Genomic DNA, 26,189 nt, shown 5'->3' on the forward strand with positions numbered 1-26,189 from the left:
TTGGTTTTATATATATATGTGCTTACATATTCTTTATGTCTCTTATAGATGGAAAGCCATATACATGCAGCCACTGTGATTTTAAAACAACAGATTCCTCCTTACTGGTGTCCCACACGGAGGATCAACACATGGACAGCAGGGATTCAGTGAGTGGGTCTTTACCACAGAACAACAGTAATGGAAACTTGGGAAAGAATGGAAATTATGGCAGTTATCCCAAACTGAAAAAAACAATTCTGCAGCCACCCTGTAAGCTCTCGGACACCTACAAATGCCTCGAAGAGATGGTGACTGATCCTAACCCAGATCAGGTTGTGTCCAGAAGCAGTGCTGACCCACAACTTTTAGAGAGGTCTCAGGCTGATGAAGTCAAACTATTGGCAAGTGAGAAAGAAACTGGACTACAGTATGAGAGTTACACATCCCCTTTAAATCTATCCATGCACTCTAGACTTCGGTCAGGCAGTGACAATGCCATGAAGGATCTTCCTACCTCATCCCTGGAGAACGCTTTGATCCAACACCAGTGCTCATACTGTTCTCACACAACCTGTTACCCTGAGGTTCTATGGATGCACCAAAGAATTTCACACAAGATAAGCTGCAATGACATGGCTCCCAAGTGGGTACAGAGAAATGGCTTTAAAGGCCCCAAAGAGACTTCGGCCTCCTTGAGCCACAGGAGACGCACTGGGCCTCCTCCAGCATTAGATGGTAAGGAATGCCAGCCTATTCCAGTTTCTAGAGTCACCCGCACTTTGCCACCAGTGCAAAGCGACTCTCAGTCACCAAAGGAAAAGGCCACAGCTGCCTGTTCAAGTCAGCCCAGTACTTCCCAAGGCAGGGACTCTTATACAATTGATAAGGCAGTCCCCAATGTCTCAAGCCTGTACAATATTAAAAAAAACAAACAGACTAATCCCAAGGGAAACTACAGCAAGCAGGACGAGCCACCACACACCAGGCCCAAGGTGGAGATTTATCCAAAAGTTGCACCGGCGGGAGCCTTCGAGAAAAATGTAGGGGCTCCTCAGAGGACATTGGGGAATGCAAAAACTGGTGGCAGGTCAATGGAGAAGTACCTGTTTTCACAGGAAGGGCTGGGGTTTATGCTTTCCAACAAGCATGGCCTCTTTGAGCATACCAAGGTCAAAGCTTCAGCTTTGCATCCTCCTTCATATCAATCCTCAGTGAAAAGCGAGCAGCCAAGCAGGCAAGAGATGCCCCCAGCTGTAATGACTCAGCGAGAGCTGGGCAGTGATCACCACACTGTGGAAAGCTACAACACTGGCAGTCGTAGTCTTAGTGGCTCCCAAATATATAGCAATATAGTACCGGGCTCCCCCTCCCTACAGATACACATCAAACAGGAACAGCTCTCTGATGGACCAGAGACACCGGTGGACATCCTTGGTTTCTTAAAGAACTGTAACACTCATGACCTGGCCACCCTCTACCATCGCTGGGGTTCCAACAATCCCATGCTGGATCAGACAGGTAAGGTTGAACAGTTATTTTATCACACAATTTCTAAATTTCTTAAAAACCATCCAGGTGTACCTGGGGCTCCATACATCTCTACACAAAATCTCAACACTAACCATAACCTTAACTATAGCCCCTATCCTACCATAAAGCCTTAATCTCACCCTAATCCTAACGCATGTTTATTGTTTAAAACCTGCAGGAACTGTGGATGTCTGATTGAAATAAACCGAACCTGAGGCATAATGAAAATGTATTATTGTTAAAATGCATTGAAAAGTATGTACACTTGCACATTTATAATTTAGATGTAATTGTGAACACTACCAATATTCCATTTTACAATGAAAAACCCAAATTATTTTTGAATAACAGACAACAGAGCTATGAAAATAACTATATGTTGAGTTACTGGCTGTACAGGCTGTGTGTGAACAGATGATGAAAGCAATTTAGACAAGAAGGCTAACAGGTGACTGGCAGATTTGCAATATATTTTAGTGTTATTCTGTTTCCCTGTCATTATGATTTTTGGCCCCTGACAGAGTTTGAGCTGTTGATAAATATGCAAATGCATCACATTAATTTAATCCAATCTGTGGGATTACTCAGGAGAGTTTTGATAATAACTGTTTATGAGATAAATTCATTAATTGTCAAAGTATATCACAATCCAGAAATCTGCAGTATTATACGTACATCACATGTTGCTTATAATGTGAATACAATTTAACTTTTCCTGTTTGCATTTTGATGGGTATTTAATTTTAAACTCCAATGCAATTGCTTCCAGGATGTCAGCTTGTGTTTGTGAAGGTGAGCTCAAATGCAAATTTAGTTTTTTTCTGAGGCTCCAAAACAAACACACCTAGGATTTCCAAACTTCTTGCACAAAAATTATGATTGTCAATGATCAGTAAAAGCACTATTGGAGTCTTGTTTTCACACTTGTCCTTCAGCACAGACAGTTGTGCATTTGCAGAGTCCTTTGTTAGACTCCATACGTTTGCGTATTTATATCCCAGTAACTGAGATACACTAGTTTGGCCTTCTTTTTTACAGCCTTTTCATTACCATTTCCCCTACTACTGACTGTACTCATGATTGGCTGCTCGACAGATGACACAGAGGTTATATATTTGCAGCAGTCCACATTGATAGGGGTGACTCAGTTGATTAATCACACATTAGAACTTGATTTACAAAGCTTTATAAACTCAGCCCATCACAAAGTGTGAAATGCTGGAGAACTGCGTATCAAATTAAAAGATATGATTACTCATTTTAAATGTATAGTAAATCAAAGTGGTCTGGATCTATTTGACATTATATGGGATCACCCACAATCTTAGAACTTGATAGTCTGTGAACAGGTACTGAACGACAATGACAGACAAACTTTGAATACTAAATAAATAAATACAGGATACAGCGTCAGTCTAGAAAATAATCAAAAACTGAAAGGAACATGAAAGGATGTAAGCAAATGTTCGACTGAGTAATTTACTGGAAGTAAGTGCAAATGTACAGTGATATGCTTCTCCACTGCTGGCTTATGTCAGTCACTAACAGACTGGTTGTGTCTCAGAGTTCAGAGTTACTTGATATCTTCTGCTTTTACAAGTGGACAAATGAAGCAATGTATTAGTTCAGTTAAGCAACTAAACTCTTCCAGTGATGTGGTATATCATGTCATGAAACCATTTCTCAAAATATGTAATTGTCAGGTAGAAAATTCGAAAAATCATAGTTTTAGATATTACTTTCTTACTTTGTCCCTTTTGAAAATCGCACTATATGTGTAAATGTTATTATAATTGAAGAACCATTCCTAAGAAGGAGTCAAAAGATTTAAAAATACATTCAAACCCACTGGGCTACTGTACTTTCCTTACAGTTGTATTTAATCACATTGCTAAGTGAATATATGTAGCCTAAACCAGGTAAAAGCAACCAACTTATTTTACCCTTTGAAAACCACACTGTGCATGTCTGTTATGATATGCACCATGTCTCTATCAGTGACCTTCCCTTTACTGGATTAAACAGAAGTGTTGAACATTGTGGGGAACATGCATGGGGAAAGTGAATCATTAATGAAGTCCAAGAGAAAAATAGTCCAGAAAGAAATATATCATCTGTACTGAATTTTCAGACGTGTGCTCCTTATAATGGACTATTCTGTTCCTTAAAAAGTTGTATTATTCAAATATTTGAATATTTTGATTTCATACAAATCCAGTGTGCAAAAACAATTGACAAGCTGGCATATGGACATAAGTTTTCAGATGGCCCATAGAGGGCAATCTTAACATAATCCTGTTGCAGTCTCAGTTCATGTGCTTCAGGCATATACTGTCCCTGTTGGCTTCAAATGTGGGGTTTTATGAACATTATATCATTTCAATGTGTGGCATCTAACAAACCAAAAACAATAAACTTAGCCCTTAAAAACTACAGAAGTTATTTTTATAGAATTTGCCTGAAAACTGACAGTTCATAATACAATTGTCCAATATAATACAATTGTAAAGTTAAACTCTCAGTTAACTGTAAATAAATACTAGAGGCTAGATACTTGAAAAATATTATATGCAGAGGCACATGAAAAATTCAGTGCAAGATACAGGATATCAAACAATTCTGCAAAGTATTTATTGTTAGGTATCCTTTTTAACTGGTGCCTAATAATGTTGCTATGCTAAGTCTGAAATTAAAATCAGGAATACTAATTGCAGTAATGGGCAAACATTTCCACAGACTCTTAGTTGTTTAATGAAGAACCATGTGAAAAAAACGAAAAAATTAAATCATTCCTAGTAAATTTTGTTTTAAAATCTTGTGGATTTTTACGTGTTTATTTATATTTGCTTTAATTTCTCAGTTAATAATGTTAACATCTAATTTAATACAAAAACATTCTTAGTATACATAATATACATATCCATTTGGTGGTAATAATTGCAATGAGAATTAAAGCATTTTGCATTGAAAAATAGGCATGTGTGCAGCCTTTCGTGTACAGTTATAAAACATTTTAAAACACACCTCCTGTTCTTTACTTTGTGTTTTATATTACATTATATATAAAAAGGGTGTTTTACCACACACACCAAAAAAAAAAAAAAAAAAGTTTTTTGATAGTTGGTCTTTTCACAAGTCATAGGTGTAAATAAACCTCACAAGTGTTTGCCTTTTTGAATTTGTAAAGCTCGTGTCATTTCACAAATGCATGTATAATGCAATGCTTTAGGCATTGTAAAATTGAGAGTGTGGGGTGATACAGAGTAGAATAACTGAGTACTGTAAATCATTGGAAGTTGGATGTGGTACCACAATACATTTGGAAAATATTGCTTTAGTAGTTATCTATGTGTGTGTTTTGTTTTTAAGTAGACTATAACAGTGGCAGTCTGTGTTGTTAATGCCTGTCAACCTTACACCACAAATATGTAAAATGAAATGAAAAATGTAAACACTATTTAAACAATCAGCTACTTTGAAAAATGTTGACTATAAAATCCATATATATATTATTATTATTATTATTATTATTATGATTATTATTAATGTATTATTAGTATTGTATTATTATTATTATTATTATTATTATTAAACTTAGTTGTTTTGCGAAGGTCAAGCATAACATTTTACGTATCTAGACTAAAAAAAAAAAAAAATGGAGAAAATATATTGTAGACACATGAAGACCCTGTCATATGTCAAGAAAGATATCGTCACATTCCATTTTAGCCCTTTGAGTCAGATACAATAAAGTGACCTTTTGAAAATGAGGATGTTTTTAGTAGTTTTCCATGAATGCTAATGGCTCAGAAAACATGTTTACCAAGGCCAGTGGAAGGGCGCCTCGGTGTTTCTGGCAGTGACACTTTCATTCATAGATGTCTTGAGTCTCTGCCTTCCAGGACCCAGGTCAAAGCAGCACCAGCAGGCAGGTAGATGGCACGAGGTTTGATCAAGCCGTGATGGCTCCGCTCACTCTGCATTTCTCTCCAAGGTATCCCTGCCCCCGGGGGGGACAGTCGAGCTCTGGTTCCACTCACTTCCCATTATCTGTGTGACTTGTCTTCTGCCACGGTGGCGTCACTTTGATTTGCTTGACAAAGCCGGGTGATGGCTGAGAAGTGTATCCAGCTGCTCTGAAATGCGCACACCTGACATGCCAGTCCTGGAGCGGGCACATCACGGGGCGACTCTTTTAATTCGCTCTAATTTATGCATTCTTGCAGTCCTGTGTGTGTCTGGCCTGTCAGGCTCTTCTGTGATGAAGGCTGACAGTTGTCATCTAGGGCCTCAAGGTAGCCTCACATAATGACACATTAGACATACTAATGATGTTTTTTTTTTTTTTTTTTTTTTTTTTCTGGCATAATGTTTTCTTTAACTTTTTTTTTTTTGCTCCAAACCACAGGGATGCTGAGGTCACCAGTCCGACAAGGAGACTATATTTGCAAAGAATGCGGAAAAAACTTCAGTCAACCGAGCCATCTCCGGACCCATATGAGATCTCACACAGGTAGAGCATTTTAGCTACCAGGACAACCAAAACTATATTTATTGAAGGATATAAAGTCCCATCTCTCTAAAAAAAAAAAAAAAAAAACAGGAAAAATTGATGTGAATTGAATAACTTTACACTAACTTTAATTCCTTTTTCAGAAATGGAAATATAGCCTATATGTATTAACAAAACACATTTCATTAACAATTAAGCTTTACAATCTGGCTTTCTTAAGGTTAGTGAAATCCAGCTGAAATAAATTCCAGCATTCACCCTACCTTTACTTTTTACCATGATGAAATAAAAACAACAATAAATGCAAAATGTATTTTTGTCTAGTCGTACTGTGGGAAAACGATAAAAAGACATTTATTGCATGCTTGCCTTTGTGAGTAAGTGTATGTGAGAGAGAATAAGTATATCAGCATGTGTGTCAATGTTTGGAGCCACAACCTCTGTCCTTGGACTGCAGTTGCTTGGTTTTGAACAAACATCATATTTGGTTGTGATACTGACCTGTGAAAAATTGTATACATTATTAATCAGATGTCAGTAAGGGAGATGTAATTGTGCATGCTAATGAAGTGCATTGCCACCAGCACTATGAACATCAAATGTCCATTTCAACATATGTCACCATTTGCACACATTTCTTTGTACTTGAGCCAATTTTTTCTTCATACATATTACTCTCATGAAATAAACTTTGTTGGGATTTAGCATTATTTTGAGGATGCAAAAAATGAAGGGAGGAAATCAATCTTCAGAGAAGCAGCAATTGCTGCCGAGATGCACTCTTTTCACAGATCTAACATACTGCCGTCAAAATAGCATACACTTATAGCAGGAGACAGTGAGATAAGTAAGTTCTTTATTGGAAGTGTGAATGATGCATGCGTAAGCCAGTTTGATGCAAAGTGACAGAGGCCAAATGGTAAGTAATGCAAGAAGTGGGCCCCCTTTACACATATAGTTATAATTAATGTTGTCAGTGATTGCTTTCTTCAGCATAAATGTCCAAATTAAAAAGGGCAGGGGCCCCAGGCTGCCATTAGCATACTCTCTAACTGTAAGTGTCATATTAAATTGGTATTTTCAGTCCACAGGCTACTTTTTTTTCTGGTGATGGTAATCTGTAATGGTCTCAAATAATGTTCGCTAACTGAAGTCTTAGATTTTAACGAGCCCCCTTGTTCCCACAGTGGTATTTGAGTCTAATGGACTCCGAGGTACTGAAGTTCGCACCCCTTCTGCAGAAGCCTCAAAACAAGTATGTTTTATCATTAATTGGGTGTTTTGGTTTCATGTGCGTGTTGGGGAAGGTTTTTTGGTATTAACAGATATACTCATCTTAGATATTTTGGTCGGTTAATGGTCAAGTGTTATCACAAAACCTGGGTAGATTAACTAAATGTCTGTGAATTGTTTGAATATGCTGAAAATAAGCTGGGCCTGGAATCCAATATTTGAAAGCTGTCAAAACAATTGGAGGTATTCTCTTGCAGTTATGTTTTCTTTAATAACACTTTTTATTACTTTTACTTTTTTTATTTTTACATATCAATGACTACAAACTCAAAAATGCAAACACTAAGTAACTTGATACATCCAGTTAGTTTAGTTTACAATTATGGTCAGCAATGCACTAGCATATCATTTAAAACTCATACAGAAGTCAAACCCTGGATAGTTGTTTTAGATATGTATAACCAGTTTGTTTTTGTTGTGGTTAATTTTTTACTTTCTGAATTATCATTAAAGCAGGAACATGTGCAATCTAAAAATGGATGTCCATGTCAAAATTATGCAAGACTTTTGGTGCAACTGGTAGGAGGAGGTAGTGAGAGTAAAATACAAATAAAGAAGTAAAAGTTCACAGTAATAGAAAATCTATAAAATCTTTATTTCTGAACATGAACAGAGAAAAAAGTTTGGATTTGTGATGCATTTACAGATGTATCGCCTATCACTGTGGTGCATCGTTGTGATAAACTCTTGACCATCACACTGGCACTTAAAGATAAACAAATACAACTAGTTTAATGTAAATTTGCCATGTAAGTAAAATTGAACCACCTTGTTCAAATGTTGATTGTTGGGAAGTACATACTTTTTTCAATTTGCTAAATTTGCAGGTCCATCTGTCTTTCAGAAATGTAGCCAGTCTGGTTTTCTTATGCAGCTGAAGTGTGATCTGTTAAAGCAAAAAACACAAATAAATTAATATTACCATGGAACATCTAGTTGGTGATGAGTATTGCTGTTATGGTGTTTTAATGATTCGGAGGCAACATTTTTAGACTTCAGTATGCTCTGTGTGATAGCATATTTTCCAGCATTCACCCTACCTTGCTGTGCCCACTCTGTTGTAACAAATAAGTTCCCCTAAAATGATGACTGTTTTCCCAGGTTGCTTTTTCTATGGAAAGATGTACTCACATTCCGAGTTTGCCATGCAAATGTGCTTACATTTTCCTTTTTTACACACACAGCAAATATCAGATTCAAAGCATTGTACACACTGCTTTACATGGATTATAACCTTTTAGGTTATTTAGTATTTTTTTTCTTGGTTGCAAAAATTCCCTTTGGCGTCATGATGAAGTCTGTAAGTGCTTGGTATATTCTTTTCGTTTTAACATTACATAGATTACAATGTGCATAATGTGTTGCTCATGGTATATCTGAACACTCATTGAGGAATGGGAGAATGCTTTTAAAACAAATTATAATTAATGTGTTTTGTTGAAGTCTGTTCAGTTTATTTACACAATCAATTATGATGCTCTGAAGGTCAGTTTAATTAAAAGCAGTATACAGTGTATACACTATTCCTTTTGAAATTTGGCTTAAAAATATATGTTTTCTATGGGACTACCTCCTTTGTCTTTGGGGAATCATGTAACATGTTATGCAAATGTAAGTTTAAAACTGATTCACTACAGGAACCCAAACTACTGGTGTAAAGAAAAAATATATATATATAATCAATCTGGAAAGAGGGGGACATAATATATAAGGGGTGGACTGGGCCAATAAAACAGCACTGGACTTTTACCCACACTGAGGAGAGCGGGGGGGTGGGGGGGGCATGCCGGAGAAGTGCGGTCTGCGAATCCACACGGGAATCGACAGGCCACTGAACTAAAAAATGGACCAGCCCTTCTGGCATTTGCCAGAATTACCAGATGGTCAGTCCGCCCATGGTATATATATATATATATATATATATGGAAAAAGCCAGATACAGTTTCTGCACAATGTTTAAAATATCCAATTGATCTCTGATGTATGCTTTAATAAAAAGAATATTCACTAATTATGTAGCAAATGGACATGGTTTTATTAGTTTTACAAAGATGCATTAGTAAAGCAGATTTTCATTAAAAGAAGAAGCTCTAGATGTTTATGTAAGGCAACTTAATAAGTGTTACACATTCAACAAAGTAGTCTACCTATTCTTTCTATATATTTTCATATAAGTATATGGAACTGGTGTACAAGAAGTTTTTAACTATAAAAGATTTTTTAACACCTGAATATTTAAAAAAAAAAATACAAAAGGCACAAAATACTACATTTTGTATACTTGACAAGTGAATTCTGTAATGTAAAAGTCAAATTCATTAACAACACTGAGTGATTGCTGAGAGAAAATAAAAATCCTACAAATTCAATGTCAACATTAGAAGTCTTTGTGGCGATATTTGATGTGTACTGAAATTTAAATATTAACTTTGGGAAGCTGGGCCCTTTTAGAGTTTGTACTATATATTTTCAGCTTAAAAGGACTCCCATATCCTATGAGTTTTGTAACTTCTTGGGTTCTTAATATAATAAGAGAGGGAGAGAGATAAAAAAGAGGATGAGCGGTTGAGTACAGAGTTGATATATTTTGTCCAGAAATTTTCCAGTTTTGGGAAAGAATAAACAAAAAAAGTCAGGTAAAATTTCACTTCTGCATAGTAACATGCAATTTCCATTAGCCACCCCATGAATCATGGCTGCAACATTCTCCTTGTCTTGTGTGTCTGTCTGGTGCCACTGAAGGGATTGTAGCACTCTGCTTACTGTCTGTTGTTCTTTTTTCTGTGCTACAGGGGAGAGACCATTCCAGTGCAGATACTGTGCCTACAGTGCCTCTCAGAAAGGGAATCTAAAGACACACGTTCAGTGTGTGCATCGTGTGCCCTTCGACAATGCTCAATACCCAGACAAGAGGTTCAGACAACCCCGGATTGACGACCTTGGCCAACCCCTGCAAGAGCAGATGGATGAACTACTTACGGACCACCAGGTGTCTGAAGCCACTGTCTTGGACTAAATAACCAAACTGCAACATGTAATTCAATTTCAGTATCAGAGATGGATACCTTTGAGAAACTTCAGGAGTGTAATTAATTCTCCTTATTAGTTAATCATTTTAGAATAAAGATATTGTTCAATATTGTTTCAGAATGAGAGCGGTGTTATATCTATATATATATATATATATATATATATATATATATAGATATATAGATATATAGATATATAGATATATATAGATGTATGTATATATGATGACAAATGACGACACTGTGAAATGGTGCACTGGTTTTTAATGATTTCTGCCATTTATAAGTTTTACTAATTGCAAAGCTCTTGTGTTTGCCTCACTTATGGATGAACACCACACACACTGCAGAATTATAATGAAATGCAACCATTAACTGAGAGCCTTGAAAGGCACAGGTTTACATGGACAGCTGTGAGGCATTTGCCACCACTGGTTTTGGATTGAACTAAACTTGAAAACCTTGACACTGGCAAATGCATAAAGAACTACAGCTGTCTTTCGAGCTGGACTGTTTTTCTGAAAAAACAAACAAACCTTGCTGTGCTACAGAGGATTTTTTATCCTTAAATGCTGCGTCAGAACTAGCAGAAAACTAGAATCAATCTTGAAGTGTTTTATAAAGGTCTGTGGAACACTAACAGGAAAGGTTTCTATTTTTTCCTCAGGATTTGCCTTGCACAGGGCTAGATTGCATTGTCTGTATTTACAAAAAGTGTGTGGTGGTACTACTATAATACATGAAGAAAAAAAACGAATACAATGTAAAAATCGAAGGGTTTTATTATCACAGTAAGAACTCAACATGGCATTGTGGCAATAAAATGTGCCGGGAGCAAGTTCCAACAGCATTCTGATGAACACATGGACAGAAACTTTGCACTCTGTTGACAATAGCTCCGAAAATGAAATCACATGTGGAATTTGTGACTATGGTTCTACAATCCCTAACTGTTGGGTTTTATACTCTTATTCCTAATTCTTAAAAATCCACTGGATTATTTCAAGAAGCTTCATATACCTCCTTTGCAATAATAGCTTTTATTTCAATTTAGCAAGACTCTGGCACATTAGGACAAAAAGCCATTTGGTATATGCAATTATAAGGCTACTTTTGGGGTTTTCTTATTCTACTCTGTTCCTGTACCTGTTGTTGTCAACTACTATCTGGTTTCAGCATTTGCACATACAAACATAAATTATTGCATCACAGAAAGTTACTGCTGCCTTGACTGAGAGTGAAAGAGAGAGTATGTACCAGATTTTTTTGTAATAGCATTGCTAGATTTTTGTAACTCTATAATATTTTATAAAACAGAAAAAAAGAAAATCCAAGCATGCAAATATATAAATATATATTTTCAGACACTGGTAGTTTTTACATGTACAAAGATCTAAAACTTCTGTATCAAGTGATTACACATGTGCACATACTATATATATATATATATATATATATATATATATAAATACAGAGACACATAAATAATGGTTGGCTTGTAGCAAACTTATATTGCCTAATAAGTAGTATGATATAATTTTATCGTTTTATTAATATTATTGTACAATATCTTATTACCTTTAGGTTTCCACTAGTTGCTCTTCACTATTTACTTGATATGTGATGATTGAGTAGAAACATGTCTGGAGGATTTTATTCTCCTGTAAATTTCTAAAACCCTTTACAGCATCGAATACCAAAATTAAGTTGTTGGTAAACAATGGTGCACATAGATATATATTTCTTGCTTTATTATTTATTTAACTTTGGGGGTGTCACTAGTTTTCCCATGTGGTATGGAATTAAACGTGTAAATGCTTAGCCACATTCCAGTTTGCACGTATCACTAACAAGATATATATATATATATATATATATATATATATATATATATATATATATATATATATATATATATATATATATATATTTACTTCAAATATTGTTTCTGAGATGGACATTTGACTTGAAAATATAATAGTTTTTTGTTTGTTTGTTTGTTTGTTTCTTTCTTTTGTTCATTGGAGAGCCATTTCTGGAATGCTGTTATATTATGGATACAAATATTTGGTAGATTTTCCCTGCTCAGTTTATTATGGATGTATCTTACTAAAAGGCAGCTTAGAGAATACTCTTAAGAAGTGACTGTACCGAATGTATGTACTTAATGTCTCTCACGAAGTTGGGAAATGTACAACGTGTGTGTTGAATTCCATCCAAAACATGACTATTTTAGAAGTGATTAAGAAATCGTTTAAATAAAATACTATAAAAGATCATTATGGCATGTGAGACAAAATTGTTACATTGTCTTATGAATTATGTACATGGGTGCACAGTATAACACACGATATTGCAAATATTTATCTTTGTTTTCTCTGTGTACTTGATTCCAGAAGCTCTTTCTAAAAGTGGGAATCATACAAAACCATTCAGCCCCAGATCATTTTTTTACATTCTTTCTTTATTTGTCTTTGGCAACTGAAAAGGGTGCCATCCCAAAGAAACTGTCTATTCTCAGACTTTTGAGTTTAGTGTGTTCCCTTATGAGCAGTATTGTATTGATTTGATTGTTATTTTAGTTGTTGAAATAGATAATAGTATTTAATGTGTATTTGATTGGTTGTAGTATTTATTTTCAGTCATTATTGACAAACTTTCAAAATCAAATGTTTTAATGTTTTTAGTTTTTTTAATTGCATAACATTCTTAGAAACCATCCACTGACTTGTTACCAATGAGAAATTCTCTACCTCTTCAAACAAAACATTTCTCACTTCTTAACAGTTGTTTTATACATTGTTCAAATTGTAATGTAATTTCCACATTAAAGTGTTCAATAATCCACTGCCTACGTACTGAGCAAGTGTTTTTGCAAAGCCTTTCATTTTAAATTTTTTGCATGTTTTCATGTGGCAAAAGTTACAGCCTCGTTCCTTGGCTGTTACGTTACCAGTTTTGTTAAATATTCCCTCAATTTATGTGTATGTATTTATTTTAGATTATTTACAGGAAGACTTCAAATGTTCTCTGCCTGAAATACATTTCAGATTTTTATAATTTCAATATATTTTGTTAACCTAAGAAAAGGGGAAGCAAAATAGCCGTTTCTTTGTAAATTACGAAACTTTGGCAGTCGCTATTAGTTTTAAAAATATAATTTTGTGAATTCTGGTAAAGGATTTGAGTCATGTTTAATCGTTCAATATGGTTTTAGAGCAGTAGTCCATAAAGTCATGCCCTTGGGCATTTTCGTGCCTGCGAGAGGTGTCTGCTGTGCCCGGGTTGCTTATTCAATGCCCAATTGTTCTGAAGGCGAAAGGGGGTCAAACACAGTATTAGTATGGTGTTCCTAATAATCCTTTAGGTGAGTGTATGTTGTAGTGCTGTAGTAAATCCTATAGTGTGTCACAATGTACTACAGTATTCTATAAAAGTGTAGTATATAATATGGTATAATGCAGTGTACTGTAGTATTTGTTATACTATACTACAGTACATGACAAGATACTACAGTATACGATCAGTCATATGTTTAGGTTGCATTTATTATTACTGACAATGAAAAAATGATGTGAAATGTTATGAAGCACTATATAAAGTTGTATGATTTATAATAATAATAATAATAATAATTATTATTATTATTATTATTATTATTATTATGTTGGCCTTTGTAAGTATGACAAAAACGTATTGAAAAATATCTAATACAATGCAGGTTAATATGATTGTATCCACAAAGTATGATAATTTGAGCATCATCAAGAGTATGTGAAAGTATGCAGCTTATTAATTGTATATGGCAGGTACGTTCACATTTTTAGTCATAATATGAAAGTTAGTATAAGTAAATGTAAGTTGTTGTTATTAGTATTAATAGTAGTATTAGTAGTAGTAGTAATAGAAGTAGTAGCAGTAGCTGTTGTAAATAATATTAATCGCAAAGTTAGAAACAGAGATTAAATAGAAGCCAATGTATTAACACGTAGTGTCAGTACTTATAGAGTAGAAATTGTCAGAAGGGACATGCTTTATGTAGAACATGTTTAAAGTGTTTTAAAATACCATTACTATTGTTACCGACCTGCCACTTTAAGGCAGTGCAGACTGGGATGGGGGGCGTGGTTAAATTAGGAAGTCATTTGTCTAGTGAATTCGCAACAACATGTGGCCAGTCGGGTAGGGTTTTTCAATATATATATATACACTGATCAGCCATAACATTATGACCACCTGCCTAATATTGTGTAGGTCCCCCTTTTGCCACCAAAACAGCCCTGACCCGTCGAGGCATGGACTCCACTAGACCTCTGAAGGTGTGCTGTGGTATCTGGCACCAAGACGTTAGCAGCAGATCATAAGAACATAAGAAAGTTTACAAATGAGAGGAGGCCATTCGACCCATCGTGCTCGTTTGGTGTCCATTAACAACTGAGTGATCCAAGGATCCTATCCAGTCTATTTTTAAATGTTCCCAAACTTTCAGCATCTACCACATTGCTGGGGAGTTTGTTCCAGATTGTGACAACTCTCTGTGTGAAGAAATGTCTCCTGTTTTCCGTTTTGAATGCCTTGAAGCCCAATTTCCATTTGTGTCCCTGGGTGTGTGTGTGTCCCTGCTGATCTGGAAAAGCTCCTCTGATTTGATGTGGTTGATGCCTTTCATGATTTTGAAGAATTGGATCAAGTCCCCATGTAGTCTCCTCTGTTCCAGGGTGAAAAGGGTCAGTTCCCTCAGTCTCTCCTAGTAGGACATTCCCTTCAAACCTGGAATAAGTCTGGTTGCTCTCCTCTGAACTGCCTCTAGAGCAGCAATATCCTTCTTGAAGTGTGGTGCCCAGAACTGTACACAGTATCCAGATGAGCTCTAACTAGTGCATTGTACAGTCTTAACATTACTGCCCTTGTTCTAAATTCTACACTTTTGACAATATACCCTGACACTCTGTTTGCCTTTTTTATTGCTTCCCCACATTGTTTGGATGGAGAAAGTGAGGAGTCCACATGGACTCCTAGGTCTTTCTCATGTGTTACTTCATCTAGTTCTATTCCTCCCATAGTGTAATTATAGTGAACATGTCTGTTACCTGCATGTATTACCTTGCACTTGTCTACATTGAATTTCATCTGCAAGGTGTCGGCCCACAACTGAATATTATCTAAGTCCCTTTGAATAGCCTGTGCCGCCGAGATTGTATCTGCTGAGCCACCTATTTTAGTATCATCTAAAAATTTGACAAGTTTGCCAACTATCCCAGAGTCCAGATCAGAAAGATTAGAAAAAGCAATGGCCCTCATACTGATCCCTGTGGAACTCCACTAACAACCTCACTCCAGTTAGAAGCAACTCCTCTAATCGACCCCCTCTGTTTCTTATACATCAACCAGTTCATAATCCACTACTTACCTGAATGCCTACAGCTTCCAATTTGAGGATGAGTTTTTGGAGTGGAACCTTATCAAAAGCTTTCTGGAAATCTAAGTATATCATATAATATGCTTTCACTTCATCTACAACTGCAGTTGCATGTTCCAAAAATTCTAATAAATAAGTAAGACATGATCTGCCTCATCTACACATATGTTGACTATCTCCAAGAATATGGCTTTCATTAAGATGCTCCTCTATTTTCGGTCTAATAATTTTTTCCAAAATTTTACAGGTGATGCAGGTGAGACTGATTGGTCTGTAATTTCCTGGCTCAGTTTTGTCCCCTTTCTTGTGGATTGGTATGACATTTGCTGTCTTCCAGTCAGTTGGCTCATCCCCTGTTCTAAATGTCATTTGGGATAGTTGAGTTAGCGGCCTATAAATCATTTCCCTCATTTCTTTAAGTACTGTTGGAAATATACCATCTGGCCCAGGTGATTTGTTTGTTTTTAATTCAGCTAGTCCTTTTAGTACTTCCTCCTCATTTATCCTGATCTCTCTTAGGGTTTGACTGGACTGAACCTGTTACTAACCTGTGGCATGTTATCTGTTTTTTCTTTTGAAAAACCTCTGTGAAATACTCATTTAGAACATTTGCCACATCTTTTTCGTTTTCCAAGATACTTCAATTTTTGCCCTTTATCTGTTTCACTTCCTCCTTTATTGAACTCTTGCTGTTTTAATATTGAAAAAAGCTATTTGCATTAGCATTAGCTCCGAGAGCTATGTTTCTTTTTATTTCCCTCTTTGCTTTCCTGCCCCCTTTCTTAAGGTCTCTTTGCAGCTCAACATATTCTTTGTATTTTGTTTCGTCTCCATCCCTTTTGTATGCGCTATACAACATTTTCTTTCTCTTGATATTTTTTTGCATACCTCTATTAAACCATTTTGGCCAATGTTTTCTGGTCCTCAATTTGCTAAGTTTTGGTACAAATTTCTCCTGAGCCTCAAGTAGTATATTCTTAAAATGTACCCATCCATTTTCAACTCAATCTGTATCCAGTGTGCTCCAGTCTACCTCTTTCTGAATGCTGCCTCATACGTCAAGGTTTGCTTTTCTAAAATTGTAGACCATTGTTTTAGACTTGGTCCTTGTTTTTTGAAAGAATGCCTCAAAGCTAATCATATTGTAATCACAGTTTGCCATTGGTTCTCTAACTAGTGTCCCTCTGACTCTATCTTGGTCAAATATCAAGTCAATACATGCACTCTCCGTGGTTGGTTCCCTGACAAATTGAGTTAGAAAGCAGTAATTTACCATCTCAACCATTTCTATTTCTGCTTTTGTAGTCCCAACTGGGCTTTCCCAGTCTATGTTTGGGAAATTGAAATCCCCCATTATAACAGCTACATCCTTGCTACATGCAGTCCTGATTACATTGTACAATGCAACATCTTTCTGAATATCTGAGTTGGGTGCTCTGTAACACACTCCTACCACTAATCCTCCAGATCTGTTGTTAAGTTTGACCCACAAAGATTCTGTTCCGTTATTTACAGTGCATCTGGAAAGTATTCACAGCGCTTCACTTTTTCCACATTTTGTTACGTTACGGCCTTATTCCATAATGGATTAAATTCATTATTTTCCTCAAAATTCTACAAACAATACCACATAATGACAACGTGAAAGAAGTTTGTTTGAAATCTTTGCAAATTTATTAAAAATAAAAAACCAAAAAAGTACATAAGTATTCACAGTCTTTGCCATGACACTCAAAATTGAGCTCAGGTGCATCCTGTTTCCACTGATCATCCTTGAGATGTTTCTACAACTTGATTGAAGTCCACCTGTGGTAAATTCAGTTGATTGGACATGATTTGGAAAGGCACACACCTGTCTATATAAGGTCCCACAGTTAACAATGCATGTCAGAGCACAAACCAAGCCATGAAGTCCAAGGAATTGTCTGTAGACCTCCAAGACAGGATTGTATCGAGGCACAGATCTGGGGAAGGGTACAGAAAAATGTCTGCAGCATTGAAGGTCCCAATGAGCACAGTGGCCTCCATCATCCGTAAATGGAAGAAGTTTGGAACCACCAGGACTCTTCCTAGAGCTGGCCGCCCGACCAAACTGAGCGATCGGGGGAGAAGGGCCTTAGTCGGGGAGGTGACCAAGAACCATGGTCGATGGTCACGATGGTCACTCTGACAGAGCTCCAGCGTGTCTCTGTGGAGAGAGGAGAATCTTCCAGAAGAACAACCATCTCTGCAGCACTCCACCAATCAGGCCTGAATGGTAGAGTGGCCAGACGGAAGCCACTCCTCAGTAAAAGACACATGACAGCCTGCCTGGAGTTTGCCAAAAGGCACCTGAAGGACTCTCAGACCATGAGAAACAAAATTCTCTGGTCTGATGAAACAAAGATTGAACTAGTGTCTGGAGGAAACCAGGCACCGCTCATCACCTGGCCAATACCATCCCTACAGTGAAGCATGGTGGTGGCAGCATCATGCTGTGGGGATGTTTTTCAGTGGCAGGAACTGGGAGACTAGTCAGGATCGAGGGAAAGATGAATGCAGCAATGTACAGAGACATCCTTGATGAAAACCTGCTCCTGAGCACTCTGGACCTCAGACTGGGGCAAAGGTTCATCTTCCAACAGGACAACGACCCTAAGCACACAGCCAAGATAACAAAGGAGTGGCTACAGGACAACTCTGTGAATGTCCTTGAGTGGCCCAGCCAGAGCTTGTAGCATCATACTCAAAAAGACTTGAGGCTGTAATTGGTGCCAAAGGTGCTTCAACAAAGTATTGTGAAGTATGTGCTTTTTTTTTTGTTTTTTGTTTTTTAATAAATTTGCAAAAATTTCAAACAAACTTCTTTCACATTGTCATTATGGGGTATTGTTTGTAGGATTTTGAGGAAAATAATGAATTTAATCTATTTTGGAATAAGGCTGTAACATAACAAAATGTGGAAAAAGTGAAGCGCTGTGAATATTCATCCCCATCATTTTCTGTAAGCCATGTTTGTCACTCCTACAACATCATAGTCACATGCCAGCACTGTGGCTTCTAGATCTAACATCTTGTTCCTTATATTCCTGGCATTGAGGTACAAATACTTCAGGACTTTCCTACTAGCAGTTCCCCTTTGTTTTCTTTCCTTAGAGGAACATTTCCCATTGTCAGAGCTACCTGCCCCCCTGGTCCCTAGTTTAAAAGATTCTCAATTACTCTGCACATACGCTCTCCCAGTGCATTAGCCCCCCTTCTGTTTATATGTAGACCGTCCAGTTTGTACAGGTCCCATCTATCCCAGAAGAAAGACCAATGCTCCATAAACCTAAACCCCTCTTCCCTACACCAGGATTTCAACCACGTGTTAAACTTTCTAATCTCAGCCTGTCCCCCTGGCCTGGTACCAGAAGTATTTCAGAGAAAACTACTGTGGAGGTTCCGCTGTTTAGTTTTGTTCCTAACTCTTTAAATTTGTCTTGCAGAACCTCTGTCCTACCTTTTCCTATGTCATTGGTTCCAATGTGGACCATGACCTGTGGATTCCCCCCAGCTTTGGCCAGTAGCCAGTAGGCAGGCAAGATACTATGTGGGTCTCCTTATCACTAGAATACACTGTGTGATCTATACCTCTAAGAATTAAATCTCCTACTATAACTACCTCCCTCTTCTGGGGCGGAGTGGGCACCATGGTGCTCTGGTGCTCAACTGCCTTCCCATCACCCTCTGAGCTGTCACTGTCCAACTCGGTGTCCAGCAGTTGGAACCTGTTGGGCAATTCTAGCTCCTGGGGTGTCTCTATGGGTTGTACGCACCCTGTTCTGTGGTTACGACCTACTGTAACCCAGCAGTTCTCTACACTTTCCTGCTCTATGGTCTCAACTCTCCTAGGTTTTGGCATGCACACCATCTCTCTCATGAGCTGATTGACTAATTCTTCAATATCACTAATACAGTGCAGATCAACAAGCTGAGCCTCAAGATCACGAACTCTAGGATCTCTAGGATTTCAACCTGCTGACAACGTTCACATATGAAACCTTCTTGGATGAGTTCATCCAGGAAGGCAATCATTCTGCAAACCTGACACTGTAGTGGCCACATGCTTCTAAATGTTTTTTCCCCTAAGTCTCTTGGTTCCTGTTCCCTAGTTCCTAACTGCTTAACTTTTGTCACAAAGAAACAGCTCAGCTCTTTCTCAACAGCTGCTTTAAGTAGCTTTTGTCTACCATCCCCCAATTCACACCTAGCTGGCCCCACCTGGCTCCTCTTGCAACACAAGTCCTGCTAGTCTTTGACTAAATCTCCTTGCTACAGCCTATTTACTTTCACCAACTCAGCAGCTGAACTGAATTGGCTTCAATTTAGGCAAACTACAGACAATGCTAACTTCAATTAAGGCAAACTTAAAACAAAATGAGCAATGCTAAGACTGGTCTGAAACTAGTCAAACAACAAGATTTCTACCTCTCACCTGTACTCTCCTGTCTCTGTCTGTGGCAACTTGTAAATATTTCTGTTGCGAGGTGGGGCCTCCATGGATCGGACTTGTTTGTCCAGCACATCCCACAGATGCTCGATTGGATTGAGATCTGGGGAATTTGGAGGCCAAGTCAACACCTTGAACTCGTGATTCATCAGACCAGGCCACCTTCCTCCATTGCTCCGTGTCCAGTTCTGATGCTCACATGCCCATTGTAGGCACTTTTAGCAGTGGACAGGGGTCAGCATGGGCACCCTGACTGGTCTGCGGCTACGCAGCCCCATACGCAACAAACTGCGATACACTGTGTGTTCTGACACCTTTCTATCAGAACCAGCATTAACTTTTTAAGCAATCTCAGCTACAGTAGCTCGTCTGTTGGATCAGCCTTCGCTCCCCACGTGCATCAATGAGCCTTGGCCGCCCATTACCCTGTCGCCGGTTCACTGCTTTTCCTTCCTTGGATCACTTTTGATAGGTACTGACCACTGCAGCCCAGGAACACCCCACAAGAGCTGCAGTTTTGGAGATGCTCTGACCCAGTCGTCTAGCCATCACAATTTGGCCCTTGTCAAAGTCGCTCAGATCCTTACGCTTGCCCATTTTTCCTGCTTCTAACACATTAACTTTGAGGACAAAATGTTCACTTGCTGCCTAATATATCCCACCCACTGACAGGTGCCATGATAACGAGTGTTATTCACTTCACCTGTCAGTGGTCATAATGTTATGGCTGATCGGTGTACATTTAAATTTAAACCAATTTTAAAGACAGGTAGCTACCAGTATATATTCAAAAGACTAAGCATTTGAAGTTATATTAATCACATACATGTAATGTATTGTTACTGTATCTATTAACACAAAGCGCAATGGGATACGTTAGGTTGAAAAAGGCACATAGACTCGGACTGTACTTTTAAACAGGAATACGTACGCGTACAGTTACTGAAGTCCCGTATATACGAATGTAATGTAGTGTTATTATTATTAGTAACCTAAGTGGAATACATATTAGTATATAAAGCATATTAAACGAATGCAATTTAGTATATAAGTAGTACTAGCAGTCAATAAATATTAGTATATATAACCGTATTAAATGAATATAGTAGAAGAATGTAGAAAAATATATTATATGATACAGTATTGTATGGGGATATCATGAAGAAAAAACGTATTTAAAGCAAGGTAAAATCATAGAAAACATGCTGTATTATAGGGAATAAACTGAGATATGTAGGGTTATTTCTAACTATTTCAAGTCTCGTAGTTCAAAGTTGTGACAAGACTGAATAATATGGAATAATAACATTACAAATAATCCGTATTAAAGCCCCGGATATACATATTTAATGTAGTATAATTATTATTAGTAGTAGCAGTGGTATAAGTATTATAATTATACATGATTTAATGCAAAACTCAATTAATACACGCTGTGAGGACTGCAGTGGGAAATCACAGATGCAATGCGCAAGGTGTAGAGTATAGAAGAGACAGGGAGGAGGAATCGACCTGACCGCTGGTTGGCTACTGACTGGGCCGTTTTTAATCGATCATAACTCAGTAAATATCGATCCTAGCCGAACAAAAAGCTCGACCACACCACGCGGTATCATAATGAACCACCGTGTGAAGTTTGGTGTATGTACGTTAAGAACAGTAGGAGGAGATAATGTTAGTGTGATCTGCAGAATAATAATAATAAAGATTTTGTAAGAGAACAATACTCTGCATGTTTTCACATGCAGACTAATAAATAAATAAAAGCCTGGCCTATTAACCTACTTCTACAATTAAGCAATGTTTCCAGGCTCTTCTTACCCTGCATGAGTTTGCAATGTTTTTTTTATTTATGAACGTTCAATACAAATGGCGGTCTCCTACAATCGCCTCTCCAATTGACACCGGGGCTTCATTCAATTATTTGTAATAAACATCGGGGGCATTTAATTGAAGTTTTACGGTGCGTATAGTTCTAATTTCTTAATGCATACAATGCCACTTCAGTCATATACAACTAATCAGGACAATTGGCTGCGGTGGCTGTAGGCTACTTGTTAAAACACGTTTCACACTTAACCTTGTATCTCCAATTGGCGTAGTGGCTGTGAGCCTGGGTCCAGATGTAGGGAGTTATTAGTTATGTTTATTTATAAGTTAAACGGTGTCAGAGTAGAACGAACAGTTGTAAGGCAATTCATAAGGCTTTTACACAGCTTCTCTTAATTAGACTTGCATTTCAGTAACACGTTTCAGGAAATGAAACGTGAACTAGTAGCAAATGTAAGACAAGCAGTGCAGAGTAACTCATTCATATCCAGTTAGATTGGATCATTAATTGAATTCAGCCAAACGGAATGTCAGAAATCAATAACAATTTATTGAATTAAATTAATAATATATTTTAATAATAAGCATTATTATTTAATTCAGTTCATATTTGGATATAATAATAATAATAATAATAATAATAATAATAATAATAATATATCCAAATATGCACTGAATTAAATAATAATGCTTAAGTATAATGAATAAGTAGAGCATCCATTAGTTTTGTACGCATTGTCTTATTAAAATGTCACAAAAGAGTGCAGAAACATGGCACCCGCCTCTGTCCAGCACACTGCCTTCATTCATCCACTTGCAGAGTCCTGTTCCTTTAATGCCGTGGCTCTATTAAAATATGGTAATGACTCGGTAATTGGAAACATGAGATGCAAATGTTTTCTGGTGCTAACATTAAACATGCACATAGCGCAAATTAATTTGAATTGCATGCAAGCTCTAATCTGACTGAATATACAAATTTTTGTGTGCTATTTGTGGGGCAAATTCATCCAACAATTCCGCAAAGCTGGCTCAAACAGTCGGAATAACAGTGCACTGTGGAGTGCGCAGGTGGTTTTACAAGGCGCAAACAGATTTGCCAGGAACATGAAAATATATATATATTTCAAGACTTGCAACATGTTAGAATATCTCTCTTTTTGTGGCCAAATCGATTTTTTTATTTTTTTTGCGAGGCACACATTTTGCACGGAAATTGTGTGAAGTTTGAACATCAGGCCCCATTGTTTAAAAACATGATGTTTAATAGTTAATTTTTATGTAAGGCACCTATACATTTGCACATTGGGCAGTAGATATGGTTTACATGTACTATTATCCATGTAAAATACTACACTCTGAAAAAAGACAGATAAAAGTACTACCAGTACTGCATAATCTTCATATGTCCTTTGCAGCCTATCAGCTATGCCCAGTGGCCTTCACAGCACCCTATGCCATTACAGATAGAATGTCAAGCAATTACTTGTAAAAGGTGCCATGAAAAGTCCTATTCTGGAAGGGTCCATACCCATATATAACTGCTGATTGACAAAGTGAATACTGGGGAAATACTGTTTTCAAGAAATATATATATTTATAAATTAAAGGGCTAGACCAAATCAAAACTTTCACCCACCCCTCGAATCACAAAGTACAATTCTAAAAATGCTATTACAGGTTAATTTAATGTTGGAAACCACTATATACTATGTATAAATCAAAATGTGATAGGGTATAACTTCGTAGTTTGAGATCTGTGGCCAACTCAAAGTTTAGAATTGGTCTAGCCCTAAGTCTGTCTCAGGAACTACAGAATTGAATATAGTGATTACCAAAGTACATCATCTACTTTTAATGTGACTTCTGGTACAGGCTACTCTGTTTGCTTTGTGTTTTGTGTTCATGTGTGCCAGTATGGAAGTGCTAACACTAGTAATGAAACAATACTTAGCAACTTTGATGTTCTGTAAGTATAAATTATTAAAGATTTGGAAGAAACTGAGATGTAAGTAATGATATAATAAGTTAAATCAGTGAGGCATCTCTTATACAATGAGTCATCGAGTAATTAGGTGAAAACAAATCCTTTGGTGGTCACCAAAGCTCTTAAATTCTTGGAAAAGTGTGGACAAGATTTAGGCAGGTTTACAGAGTTCATGTCTCAATTGAAGTACAAGGTCTCTGTTTTTCCAGATCAATATTGGATTGCTGTTGTGGTTCAAATAAAGGCAATAGAATGTCAAATAGTTATTCTTACCATTGTTAGATATGTACAAAGACAAATATGTTGTATTAAAATAAGCACCACAAACTTAGTGGAATTGTTCACTTGTGCTATATATCCACTTCCTACGTTACAGTTTGAAAGCAGCATTTCAATGTCTTGTGGTTCAACGAATCCACATTTTTTCACTGTCAAGCTTCATGGTACACAATAATGGTAATTCTTAATACTTACCTGGTGCTGTTGCTTTGACTCCAGTTGCCAAGAAGCCAACAAACGCTTTATCATTCATTCTTGACATTCACATGGGAAACTTGTTTTCTCCTGCTGTTATTCAGTCGTCACATGTACAGTGATAGATTAATAGTGAAGGGCTTACAATGAGGCTCAAGTAAATTGCATTGATCTGTTCCACTTGTGCATGCACACAAACCCCTGCCTGTACACTTTATGACAAATGGCTATAGAAATAATAACTCTTCAGTACATTAGCACACACATACGTATATCCCTTTCAACAATAGCCTTTTAACAAAGGGCTACATGTATGAATGGTCATCTCTATCAAATTAAGAGAAACTGTCTACTGAGTGGGAAATTTGAAAATGGAGAAAAAAACAGCAAAACCAGCTATTTAGTGTCTTGGATTTCCCTACAGCTGTTCCCTACTCCTATTCATGCTAATGTGATAATTTCACACTCTAGTGGACTGCATGTACTGTATAGTTTCTTAGAAGTCTTTGGGTGTTGTGGTGGAGTAGTTTTCTTCATTTGTGTATGAAGGCTTCCCAAGATAACATATTTTGGTCTAGTAATGAAGCAGGTTCTCTATTACTTTTAGAACAGTTGTTATCTGTACTTTTTTAAACTACAGTTCACGTGTTATTTATTCTTATTTTTTAATTGGATATAAGAAATTTGAAGTGTTAGGAAATCAGAATTGACCAAAATAGACTGAAAGAAAATATCAGACACCCTAACACTAACATTTAACACTCTAATATCAAATAACATTTCCACAAAGTTTCCCATTACCATTCAAATTAGTACTTGTTTTTTTCAGTAAAGTACATATATATGATAACTGGCAAAACTGACAAAGACATCCATGATTAGTGAACAGTATATCACTTATAAGCATCGCTAGGGGTGGACAAGCCCTGTATCTTTTTTGTTCAGCAATGCATCTTTTTCATAATGTTTTATAATTATAATTATAACACTCGCTCTCTTTGCTGGAGTTGGATACATGTAATAATATAACAGCGGGGGTGAAAGGAAAGATACCTCCTTAGTTGAGTGTTTTGGATTTGCTCAAAGTTTTGCTGCAATCGGATTGGTCAACTGAATCTATCATGCCATGCTGCTGTGTGTTGTACAGTAGGTTAGGTTATACGGTTGTTATTCAGATCTTTTTGGTTAGTTAGTTATTATGATACATAATTTTGAGTAGTTTTTCCTCGTCTTGCATGCGGTTGAGTGGTGCATTATGCATACTGTGAAAAAAAAGGCAAAAAACGAACATTACATTTTTATTTTTGCACCCTGCTCGCACATCTCGTATTTGCCATCTCCATGGCCCATTAGGGTATCATTAGTTTACCCAGTCAAGATTTTTTTTTTTTAAGACAAAGACAAAGAAAAAACTCCCATGAGTCCTCACCGGAAATACCATTACAAAGTTCTTCTTCAAAGTTTGTGCTAGTGGCATCGTACGCCAGAAACAGCTTTGAGTTCGCCCTACCACCTGCACACATTAATTGAATATGCATAAAGTAGCTACTCATTAAAACAAGGACAACTACAAACCAGCATAAGTTAATTTGATAGCCTTTTTATAGTTTTTCTGAGTTGGTAGGTCACAGTCTACTTTTTACATTTTATCTTTATTGATT

At 37.0% G+C, this 26,189-nt stretch overlaps 1 protein-coding gene across 2 annotated transcripts in view; it reads left to right on the forward strand.

Moving 5' to 3' along the window:
• znf516 (zinc finger protein 516) overlaps window positions 1-13,194 on the forward strand; it is a 79,669-nt gene extending 66,475 nt beyond the window's left edge. For both annotated transcript variants that reach the window (XM_066716064.1, XM_066716065.1), the window contains exons 3-6: window positions 49-1,500; window positions 5,921-6,025; window positions 7,213-7,280; window positions 10,111-13,194. In XM_066716064.1, the coding sequence (XP_066572161.1) occupies window positions 49-1,500; window positions 5,921-6,025; window positions 7,213-7,280; window positions 10,111-10,170 (1,685 nt within the window). In that variant the 3' untranslated portion in view covers window positions 10,171-13,194. The remainder of the gene's footprint in view (window positions 1-48; window positions 1,501-5,920; window positions 6,026-7,212; window positions 7,281-10,110) is intronic.
• The last annotated feature ends 12,995 nt before the right edge of the window (window positions 13,195-26,189 follow it).

The sequence above is a fragment of the Amia ocellicauda genome, chromosome 10 (assembly GCF_036373705.1).
Source record: "Amia ocellicauda isolate fAmiCal2 chromosome 10, fAmiCal2.hap1, whole genome shotgun sequence".
In the NCBI taxonomy this organism is placed as follows: Eukaryota; Metazoa; Chordata; class Actinopteri; order Amiiformes; family Amiidae; genus Amia; species Amia ocellicauda.